The sequence below is a fragment of the Pteropus alecto genome, unplaced genomic scaffold (genome assembly GCF_000325575.1).
Source record: "Pteropus alecto unplaced genomic scaffold, ASM32557v1 scaffold20, whole genome shotgun sequence".
In the NCBI taxonomy this organism is placed as follows: Eukaryota; Metazoa; Chordata; class Mammalia; order Chiroptera; family Pteropodidae; genus Pteropus; species Pteropus alecto.
This window is the reverse complement of record NW_006436298.1, coordinates 8,340,979-8,353,157: the sequence shown is the minus strand read 5'-3', so window position 1 is coordinate 8,353,157 and position 12,179 is coordinate 8,340,979. Positions and strand designations below refer to the sequence as shown.

Genomic DNA, 12,179 nt, shown 5'->3' with positions numbered 1-12,179 from the left:
AAAATAATACTGATTTGTTTTCTATAGGACTGGGTAAGCTGCTTTTGGATTAACTTCCTGCAGAATACAACTATAAACTCTGGTCAAAATATATAAACAACTCTATCAAGGTACTGGAGAGTGACCCAGAGCAACCATTTAAATAGCTATACAAAGTGATATGCTCAAAAACTGTAAGTCAAAATGGAATTCTAGAAAAGATTCAAATGAACTACAGGAAGGCAGGAAAAAAGAAAAAATGAAAATGAACAGAGGAACAAACAGAAAACAAAAAATAAAATGGCAGACTTAAGTCTTGACATGCCAATAATTAAATATAAACGGTCCAAATATAACAAAAGACAGAGATTGGCAGAATGGATTAAAAAAAATGACCTGACTATGTGTTATCTACAAGAAACTCATTACAAACATAACATAGGGGGGTTAAAAGTAAAAGGATGGGAAATGTATCATGCAAACATTAAGAAAAAATAAAAAAGGTTGAGAAGCTGTCTTACTATTAGGTAAAAAGAGACTTCAGAAGAAAATTACCATGGTCAGAGAGTAACATTACATGCATGTAAAAACCTGTACACAACTGTTCAAAGAAAATTATTTCTAATAGCCAAAATTGGAAAAAACTAAATTGTGCTACAATAGGTGAATGGTAAAACAAACTTTGGTATATCTATACCACAGAATACCATTCAGCAATAAAAAGGAATAAACTATTCAAGCACATATCAACCTGGATGAATCTCCAGAGAACTATGCTGTTTTTGAAAAAAGCCAATCTCAAAAGGTACATACGTTATAATTCCACTTAGATAACATTCTTGAAATGACAAAATTATAACAATGGAGAAAAGATTAATGGTTGCCAGAGGTTGATACGGTGGGGATGTAAGAGAAGTGGCTGTAAAAAGGCAATCAACATGAAAGATGCTTACGGTAAGGGAAATGTTTTGTTCTGACTGTGCTGGTGTCAAAATCCTGGTTACCTCCTGATTGCCACCAGGAGAAACAGGGTGAAAGGTACACAGGATTGCTTTGTACTATCTTTGCAACCTATTTATGTAAATTGATAATTCTTTCAAAATAAAGTTTGTTAGCTTGTTTTTAAATAAAAGCAATGATTCTCAGTGTACTAGGTTTTTAATGCTAGACCTATAGAAACTTGATATTAACAAAAACTAACACATTACCTATTTATACCTTGGTCCATTCAACCCATAATTTTTGTATTAGGGCCCTACACTGCTAGAGCAAAGCACTAAGGCAAAAGCAGTATGGAGAAGAAAAGAGCAGTTAAATTCACTTTAGAGGTATTTTGGTGGATAGTGCTAATGATTGGGAGAAAAAAAATCTTCGGATAGAGCTTCCAAGTTAATGGAATGTTTCTCAATGTCTCTGGAATGGAGAAACTAGCCAAAACCAAAGGAAAAGAGTAATTCACACTTCCTTGGTCAACTTTCAAAAGATGCAGTACCTCAAAATAATTTTTTAAATTACACAGACCTTTTTAAAAAAGAAACAAAATAAACAATTTCCTTACCAAGGTTGCCTATTGATGCTTTTTAAAGTAATTAGTGAGACTAGCCATAAATAAAGGGAAACAACAAAAAATGAAAGCCACCTTTTCCTGCTTATCACCATGGTAATCCTTCTCCCCAAAGGTAACCACAAATGTCTTGCAGTTCATTCTTTTTTTAAAAAGAGAATACATATGCACTAGTGTTCTTCCCCTTATCTGAGGGAGATATGTCCTGAGACCCCCAGTGGATGCATGATAGTTCTGAACACTACATATACATTTTTTTCCTATATATACATACATATGTATAATAAAAGTTTAGTTTATAAATTAGGCACAGTAAGAGATTAATAACAATAATAAAATAGATTATAACATAATAATGCAAAAAAAGTTATGTGAATGTGGCATTATTAAGTAAAATAAGGGTTACCTGAACACAAGCAGTGTGACATCCCGACAGTCAAATTGATAACCAAGATAGCTATTTAGTGACTAATGGACAGGCAACGTATAAAGCCTGGATACACTGGACAAAGGGATGATTCACATCCCAGGAAGGAGCAAGACAGCGTGAGATTTCATCACACTAGTCAGAATGGCACACAATTTAAAACTTATGAAATGTTTGTTTCTGGAATTTTCCATTCTAACCACAGCTAAATGCAGGTAACTGAAACCGCAGAAAGCAAAATTGTGGATAAGGGGGCAGGGGGACTACTGTAGCCACACATTTATATTTTAAAAACAGCAATTACTTAAAAGATCATATTTGCTTTTATTTAGTAAGGTTTTTCCATGTCAGTAGACACAGAGCAATGTAATTCTATGTGAATATCTAACTGTTACTTCATCAAGTGAATGCTTAATAATTTATTTAACCAATACTATTTTGATGAATGCTTTAGTTTTTCCAGTTTTTTTCTAATATAAACAATGTTGAAATAAACATATCTCTACCTCTCTCTCCCTCCCCCTCTATATATACATGTATCTTGAAGCATATACAAGTTTATAAATAGAGACATAACAGTAAACCACTAGCAGTAGGACTGCAGGATCAAAAAGAAGATGCATTTCTTATTTAGGGAGATACTGCCAAACTATCCACAAGACAGACTGTACCAATTAACATTTCGACCAACCGTATGAATGTAGCAAAACTTTGGCCAATATGATAGGTGAACATAGTAATTTCTAATTTGCCCCAGAATGAGACTACTATGTTTAACATTTGTTATAGTTATTCGCCCTTTTTTTTTCAAATGAAAATTGACTGTTTATTTTAATGCCCTTTTCCTACTGGAGTGCTTGCTTACCTTTTATATTGATTTGTATAAAAACTTTAGTAATTAGCCCCTTGTTACATGTCTTGCAAATACATTCTGTCAATTTATCTTTAGTTATTCAAATTCTTCTTTGGTGTATTTTTTCAAATTTTATAAGTTTTTCATTTCTACATAGATTTATCAATCATTTCTTATATGGCGTAAGAATTTTGTGTCCTCTTTAAAAGCCCTTTACTAATTACAGATATGTACTGGCTAAAGTTCAAAATTAGTTAACACTGATCATTACAGAATAGTTTCAATGAGCTGAGAGAATTAAAAATATTTTAAGGGAGTTTATATAAAATAAAACATGAAGTATTAAAGGATTTTATACAATACTGCAATCATCAAATAAATGCTATACATAATTCAGAAATAAAATGCATGAGTACTAAAAGTAAATGCCAAATACATCTGCTTTTTCATTAATTAGTAAACCAAGGGTATCAAAACAGACAAGTGGTAAGATAAATGTCCTAACCCCCAAAACACTCTGATGATTCCTAGAACTCATTAGAAGTCTATTTCATTATTTTCTCTACAAATCTAACCAATCATAGTTCTATTATTTTAAAGCTTAAGTATGAAATGAAAATACTAGTTTTAATTAATATAAAACACAATGCTTCACAAAATATCTAGGTCTTTATTTGATACACCATTATGCTGTGAAAAAAATCAAAATGTTTTTGGGCCAAAAGAAACAATAGTTATGAAAGCAAGAATAAAGCACAAAAGAGATGAATAGCTTGACTCTACTGCATTTATCAACTTGACTGGTATCTAATGAACAATTTGTGTGTCTACATACTACACCATTTGGTAAATCTACTCTCCCATTGTAACTACAGGGAGCTCCATTTTATGTTTTCTTTAATTATATATCATGAAATATATTTAAATAAAAAATAGAAACAAAATTTCTTTAAAACAAAAAGCACAGAAAAGACTGAACATGGTTGCTGTTATTTTTTCTAAAACAACAATCTCTTAAAACTTAAATACATAAGCAAAAATAGTACTATTTTAAAAGATCTAAGAGCATCACATTTTAAAATAAAGTACGCGGATTTGAGATTTGACATATTGCCCAAGAAATAGCAATATACTATGGCACCACTCCAATTCTAAAAGTAAAATGTCCACTTTTCAAAGGTAGTTAGAAATACCTTCTATTTAATAGGAAAGCATCTGGCAATATAAACCCAAAAATAAATCTGTAAAATAATTTCAATAGTGAATTTACATTCACAGTTAGTATTTTTCTTGAAAAGATTTATATTAAACAACTCAACCGAAATATGCTATTTCCTAATGAAAACAGCTCATTTAAATTGTTTATACCGAAGTAAAATCTACTTACCAGTGAATCTGCATCAGGGCATTCTCTAGTAAAACAAAAAAAATATAGAAATATTCAATTATTAGGACTATCTGATAATACTACTATATGAACGTGTTTACCTTGGTGTTTAAACATAACTTTTACTTAAATTTTATAAAGTATTTAGAGAAATCTTATTATGCAATTTAAAATATACTGAATGATTTTAAAATTCAAAAGAAAGCATTCCTATACTTATAATACATGACAAAATAAAATACAAGTATTTTTAAAACTACGTTCAAAAGTACTTCTTTTCTATGAACATACACATGAATCATATTAAGGAAGCTGTAAGTCCTACAAAGATTTCTAGTGGCTTTTAATTCTTCAGGGAGAGAAAATATCTTTAAAAAATTCCTTCAAAGAGGAAAGCTCAGCTTAAAAAAAAAAAAAAGTCCATATTTATACTCATTGGTAAATAACATTTTAAAATAAAAATTTTAAAAACTTTTTAAGAAAAGTATTGTATTGAAGTTTTTAAAATACAGTACTTTCTATAAGTTAGTGTATATGAAAGTCAAAACCACTTTTCTCTATGTAAATTAGTTAGACTTCCAGTTGGAATAGTTTTCTAGTCTAATGTAATATGTAGTTCAGAACTGGTGTTTTATCACTTAACTTATCAATATGAATTTGGATATAAACTAGCAAAAACTATTACTGTAAATGTAAAACAAACATAAAGACCAACCTTCTCAATTAACTAGATTTCAAAATGTATTTCCAATGTTATAAAAAGGAATTAGGTTCCATCCCCTTAGCAAAATACTCCTTTCCTAAAGGCTCAAAAAGGACATTTGCAGAAGAGATGAAAACTATAGATATAAATCACTTTGCAACTAGTCTTAATTTGTTAACCAAATACCTCTTGGGTGGGGTGAAGAAACAGACACTGAAAACAGCAGAAATTCTGAGAAAGTCAGATGATAAGAACATAACTAGGTAGGAGACAAAAACACTGAAAGCACAAACTGTTCTCTTGTATTGCAAACACCAAGTGCCCAAAATATTAAAACCCATTAGAGGCTGAATATACTAGAGAAGTAAGGATTTTCACAAATTTTCAGCCAATGTTACTGAGTCAACAAATCACTCAAGACTTAAATTAGTGTCTCTTCAGTATAAACGGGTTGAGTAATTACAGAAAGAAAGAATTCTTTCATTCCAGTTTGCCTCTAGTTAATCACAGCTCAATGATTCTCAGTCCCAGGTATATATCTGGAACCACAAACGCTGCTTAAAACAAAACAAAAAACTGCTGGGGCCTCAAGACTCTAGTTTAATTGGTCTGAGATGGAGCCTGGCATAGATATATTTATTTTAATTTCCCTGGTAGTTCGAATGTGCAGCCAAGGTAGAAAACCTCACTTAGCTAATACTAGTTGAATTTCTTGTATGTTATGTATTCTTTGCACACTAATTTATTTTTTAAAAAAGGTAAACAGAATTTATACTCCATCCTCCATCTAAATATGACTAATTTAGATACTGAAAATATATTAGAGCTTTTTTCTCCCACGTTTAACATTTTCCACTTGTGTATACACATGGTCTCTGACTTACGATGGTTCAACTTAAAACACTCTTCAACCGATACTCTACAGTGTACACATGCTCCTTGATTTACGATGGGGTTATGCCCCAATACACCCATCGTAAGTTGAAAATGCATTTAATACATCTATCCTACCAAACATCATTGCTTAGCCTAGCCTACACCTTAAACATGCTCAGAATACTTACATCAGCCTAAAGTTGGAAAAGTATCTTGAGTTTTATCTAAAAAATAATTGCCTATCTCCTCTTCTCACCAAAAGGAGGAGACACAGATTGGGCATTTTGTAGACACGACAGGATACAAAAACATAATATCCAAAAAACACTAGCAATACAGTACACTGTAGAGTGTTGGCTGTTTACCCTCAAGATCATTTGGCTGACTAGGAGCTGTGGCTGGGCTGCCAATGCCCATCATCACAAGAGTACTACATACTGCTAGCCCGGAAAAAGACCAAAATTCAAAGTATGGTTTCTACTGAATGCATAATGCTTTTGCACCACCGTAAAGTTGAAAAACCGTACATTGAACCATCGTTAAATGAAGGACCATCTGTACTGTATTGCCAGTGTTTTTTGGATATTGTGTTCTGAGCCCGTTTAAGGTAGGCTAGGCTAAGCTATGTTTGGTAGGTTAGGTGTAGTAAAAGTATTTTCAACTTATAATATTTTCAACTTATGATGGTTTTATCAGGTCATACCTCCATTGTAAATCAAATAGCATCTGTACATGTATAACTATGTGCCTAAATGCTTAGAGTTGTCTGAAAGGATTTTCATCAAATTGTTGACTATGAGTTTTTTTTAGGCATTAAAACTTAGAAGAATTTTTAGTTTGCATTTTTAACTTTTCAAAATATGCATGTATCGTTTTATAAAATAAGAGTATCTTTAAAGTTTTAAAGCTTCAATTTTAAGACATTAAAGCTTTCATATCGAAATTTTAAAATAAGAAAAGTTAATACTTTTAACTAAAAGCAGGGGAGCTGGAAAATGAATTTAGAAAAGTTTGTATTTTTCACACCTCAGATATATACATACTTTGTTATTTCCAAGAGAATTTTTCCTCTTTAAATTCAAAATAAGTCTTAATATTTATAACAGAATATTTTGAGTATATTTAATATACTTACACAGATTCAGCATCCTTTTCCTTTTTAATTATTCCTGGCAAACCAAAAGTCTTCCTTTTCCTTGGTTTTATACCTTAAAACAAATGTATGTTGTTACAGAAACATAATTGTTCCTGATAAATATAAACATATCTTCACACAATTTGCTCGTAACTGTTGATACTATATTTGGATGAAAAGAAATAAAAGTATACTAAACTCTAATATTTAAATCAGAGTTATAGTCTTTTTAGACTTTTATGTTAACATAATATAGTCCATTATTCACCAAAAGGTTATAGAACATTCACTTGATCAATAAAATTCTCTTTTCTTCTGTCTTCTCCAAGTCACCTCAAGCAAAGTAAGCATTGGCAGATATCTTAAAACTGAAAAGAAAGTACATTATTCACTATATTAGATTTTGCTTTAAAGATCAAATCATGTTTCCTATGTAGAGGGTCATAAAATATAAATGTGTTATTATTTTTTTTAAACAAGATGACACAACAGATCCATTAATAGTATGACATGGAAAACTTGAGGCATTCTTTTGTCCATATATTATCTCTAATATAAAGTGTTATAAGTGGGTCCTACCATAACTTACACAGGAACAAATATCATCTTTGTTTTGCCTGATATAGTAGTTCTTCCTCTTCTTGCATGACAAATTATTTTTTAAAGGTCAGTCATGCTATTAATTGTTGATGGAATTCAGCTCTTAAAACTTAGCTGCTTACTCCTTGCGAACTAGAGTACACCTAAGCTAACTTCTCATCTTACAGATGAGAAAACTCAAGGTTATTATTATTATTTTTTTTAAGTCAGTGTTACACAACTAGTGAACACTACAGCCAGGATGAGAATCCAGATGTCTTAGAATAATGTACTTGCTTTCATGCAAAACGAACTCCCTAAACCATACATTTGCATGTCACATTATAATATTTTAAAAATCAAATACACTTTTATTCTCACAGAATAGGTATTTATTTTCTACATTTTACAATAAAGAAAGTTGAAGTAGAGAATTTAAATCATTATTGTTGTCGGTTAAACAGCTAGTTAACTATAAGTCTAGGCCCCAGAGCTCCCGACTGCTCCAATAATAACTTTATACACAACAGCAAACCATTTCTTTAAATTCTTACGCAAGACTAGGAAAAATAGAAATTTGCTTTCAAATTATTTCTAGTAGCTCACAAAGTGAGATATGTAAAATATGATAAAAACGGCAGGCATCTCTTAGGTTTCACACTATGAAAAACATCAATTTAAACAGAAAGGGTGTAGACCTTCTCTCCAACTCAAATCATCACCCATTCTGAATGACAGTAACATTAACATTAATGCGTAACCACATTAATTACTGAAATGTTACCTACTATAGAATAAGCATTATACATTAATATGCAGTAATGAGTTTCATATTTACGACATCAGAATAGTTAACGATGGGTGTCAATGGGGAAAACAATCTCAATGTATATTTGAAAACAAATGTTATATTTAATCTTTTAAAATATATATTCTAATACACATAATCCTTTGAGCTGACCTATTATTTATTTATTAAGTAAACATAAATAGCTGCGGGCCTTCAAACTACACTGATTTTTTACAACATTCCACAGACATACTGACACCAATGGATAGAGGCCGCTTTTTATCTATTCAATAAACAGAAGATATTAGCTAGTTGCCACACATTACAACTAGTCAACTTACCTTCAACTGCACTAGCAGGGTCACATTCTTCAAATTCAATGAGGCCTAAAAAAAATGTACATATATGTGTGTGTGTGTGTGTGTACATATATGTATATGTACACACACACACACACACACACACACACACACAAAACTGCTGGTTAAAACAAAGCTGGTAGAAAACAATCAGATCAAATCCCATTTACAATAAAGTTGACCCTTGAACAATATGGGTTTGAACAACACAGGTCCACTTATGTGAGGTTTTTCTTTTTCAATAAATACCTGTACTATTTTTGATCCATGGTTGGGAGTGTATGGGTGCAGAGGGCCAATTGTATGCATTGATCTACACCATTTTATATAGGGGACTTGAGCATCCATGGATTTTGGATCTGTGGGGAGTGGTCCTGGAGCCAATCCCCTTTGGATACTGAGGGACAACTTAAGTTTTGGGAGAGTCAAAAGTTATATGCAGATTTTCAGCATCTCAAACCTCCACATTGTTTTAAGGGTCAACTGTATATATTTTTAAATGTTCTGAAATGTGATCCGGTGTTATCTGATCATGTTAATTAGAATATCGGTAATAACTTTATAAATCAAATAATCCTAACAATGAAAAAAATTAAGACCTACCTATTATGATCACAACTTAATGAAAACCCTTTATATATGATATGATACCACAGAACTGGAGACAGAGATCTAATGTAGTTTCTGCTTTCAAGTAGCTTGCAGTATAGTTGAGAGAAAACAGGCATGGTAAGAAGAAGTTGAATTTCTGGTTATGCTCATAGGAAAGACAAGAGGACCAAGATCATAAAAACTACTAGAATGTAAGCTTGGGACCTTGAATGTCTCATTCACCACTGTGAACTGGCAAATAATAGGTCTTATATATATTTGCTGAACAAATTAATTCATTACATAATAAGTGGTGATAAGATTACAACACAGATCTAACTGTATATATAGTAGATCAAGAAATCTGAACTGCAGTTCACAGACACTAAGAAGAGTCTTCATATAAGAAGGTGATACACACACACAAAGCAAAGTGGTCTCATAGGAAAATTAATTTAGCACTTCTATGAGGGATAGATTGCAGAGGGAAAAGCTGATAAAATAGAAATTGGAAAACAAAACAGCCCTGATATGACAGGTCTGCTGAGACTAGCCACAAAATATGGTATATTTCAAAAAAAAAATGTAAAATACCATATTACAAAGGTAGTAAGTAGTAAAAGCATAAGTTACTATTCTACTTAAATATCCTCAAAGCCAAATATCAGACTAAAAAATTATCTTCCATTAAATCATCATTTTAGCTGTTTTATAATATATACACTTATACAAGTCTAGCACTGTTGTGAAATAATTTTTAATGGTAATTGGTACAACCTGCTATATTGAGAAATTTAAAAAGAGCTTGATGTAAAAAGCACACAATAATAGAGGATTTCATTTCTGGTTCTTCTGAGACATTAAGCTTAACTCTAATTGTGCAAATTCATGATCAGAGTTCTCATTTATCATTTCATTATGAAAGAAAACCACTGATTAATAAGATTTCTCTACAACCAGGAGTATCTACAAATATTGGCTATAAGAGCTTTCTTGCCCCTAATCTAAGATTTACTTCTTCAGTTCCAGTTTCTATTAAAATAGAGTAGATTAACATTTAGTGATAAGCAGAACAGTCATAAAATGAGTTGATAAACAAAGCCCTAATGAATTAATTGGCAATACCTTCCATACTTATGATATGAACTTTGTTATGTCAGAATACGACCCAATTAAAAATTTAAGGGTTTCAAGTTCACTATGCATATCTGGAAGCTAAGAATTCATTAAATGAAAGGGTAACGAGCTTATTCTTAAAATCCTTTAGAGACCTAAGTTATCAGTTAACAAAGAGATGAGAACTGAAAGAGCAATAAAGGCAAAGAATTTCTGTATGTGTATCTGATAATTAGCAACTTTTTACTTGGTGTAAAATTTAAGAAGGACAAAAAATCTCTATCTAAATGACCAAAAGCTTATTATGAATTTTGAGCTTCATCATTCACTAATAAAGCTTGAGAAAATATAACCATCTGTCAAATAAATCTGAATTTACCAAAAAAAAAAAAAAAATGACAATCAGAAATGTGGTTAATCAAAACTTCTCCTAAGGATTCTGGGAAACATGGTGGAGTGAGAGACGTCCTCAGATCTCTCCCCTTGAAACAACAATAAGCTAAACATCTAAAACTCAACAAAAAACAACCAAACCACACACCAGCACGTCTGAGCATGGGATCTGCGCGCAAGAGCTACCACAGGTCAGAACCCCGGGTGTCAGGTGGTGGACTGGGAGAAATAAAAAAGCTGCCTCTCACAGCCAGAGCTCCCCAAAGGAGGAGGGGGTAGAGGAAAAGGAGCTGTGACTTCCCTGAACAACCTTGCCTGGAGGTGCTGTGAGTTCCACGCAGCCAGTGGCCGGGCCCAGTCATCAGGGCAGAAAGCAGATAAGTGGGACAGGACCACAGAGAAACAGTTGATTTTTACCCGCCCAGTTCTGCAATTGAGGCTGAGCCACAACCCCCAACTCCTAACCCAGAGGGCCCTTCCCCCCATACCTTCCAAGACCGATCACCACAGAGCCTCAGGGGAATCTGAGCAAACACTGCTGAGACTGTTGCTGACACTGGCAGGGACTGAAACTGAGGGTAATGAGCATGATTAAATATCTATCAAAAATAACAAGGCATTTTTAAGGCTTTATATAAAGCAGGGATCCAAGAGGCTTAGATGCCACCTACTGGAAATCAAAAGTAAAGCACCTTCTTTGAAGCAGGCTAAAGAGAGACCTTTATATAATAAATTTTCTTTCTGGAAAAACAGCAGAATACACTTCCATTAATGCCCAGGTGGAGAAATAGTCCATTAAACACCATGAACAACCAAGGTGACAAGGCATCTCAGAAAGAAAGAGGAAAATCTCCAAAAATAAGCTTACAGACATAGAAATATGTGACTTAAATGACAGAGAATCCAAGATGGTCCTTCTGAAAAAACTCAGTAAGATCTGAAACAAGTCATATCAACAATTTCAGGAATTGAAAAAACAACTAGATGAGCAGAGCAAGGAGACTGAAACCCTCAAAAATAACCAAAAAGAACTTCTGGAGATGAAGAACACACTGCAAGAATTGAAAAATGAAAGAGCAAGCTTGGGAAATAGAGTCGACCAGATGGAGGAAAGGATCACTTACATCAAAGACAGAAATCTAGAAATAAATCAGAAATAAGAAGAGAGAAACTGAAGAATGAAAAATCATGAAAGGGAAATACAAGAACTAGCTGATACCATTAGGAGAGGAAACATAAGAATGTTATCAGAGGCGAGAAAAAGGAGCAGGAACTAGAAAGCGTTTTTGAACAAATAGTGGACGAGAATTTCCCAAATCTAAGGAATGAGCTGGAGCTTAGAATTCAAGAAGTCAAAAGAACACTCAATTATCTCAACTCAAAAAGGCCTTCACCAAGACACACTGTATTAAAATATCAAAAATCAA

The 12,179-nt window shown here is 32.6% G+C and overlaps 1 protein-coding gene across 2 annotated transcripts in view; it reads right to left on the bottom strand.

Annotated features, from left to right (window-relative positions):
* FCHO2 (FCH domain only 2) overlaps nucleotides 1-12,179 on the bottom strand; it is a 104,296-nt gene that overhangs the window by 38,253 nt on the left and 53,864 nt on the right. For both annotated transcript variants that reach the window (XM_006913131.3, XM_025047779.1), the window contains 3 exons: nucleotides 8,635-8,679; nucleotides 6,925-6,997; nucleotides 4,211-4,235 (listed from right to left, as the gene is read on the bottom strand). In XM_006913131.3, the coding sequence (XP_006913193.1) occupies nucleotides 4,211-4,235; nucleotides 6,925-6,997; nucleotides 8,635-8,679 (143 nt within the window). The remainder of the gene's footprint in view (nucleotides 1-4,210; nucleotides 4,236-6,924; nucleotides 6,998-8,634; nucleotides 8,680-12,179) is intronic.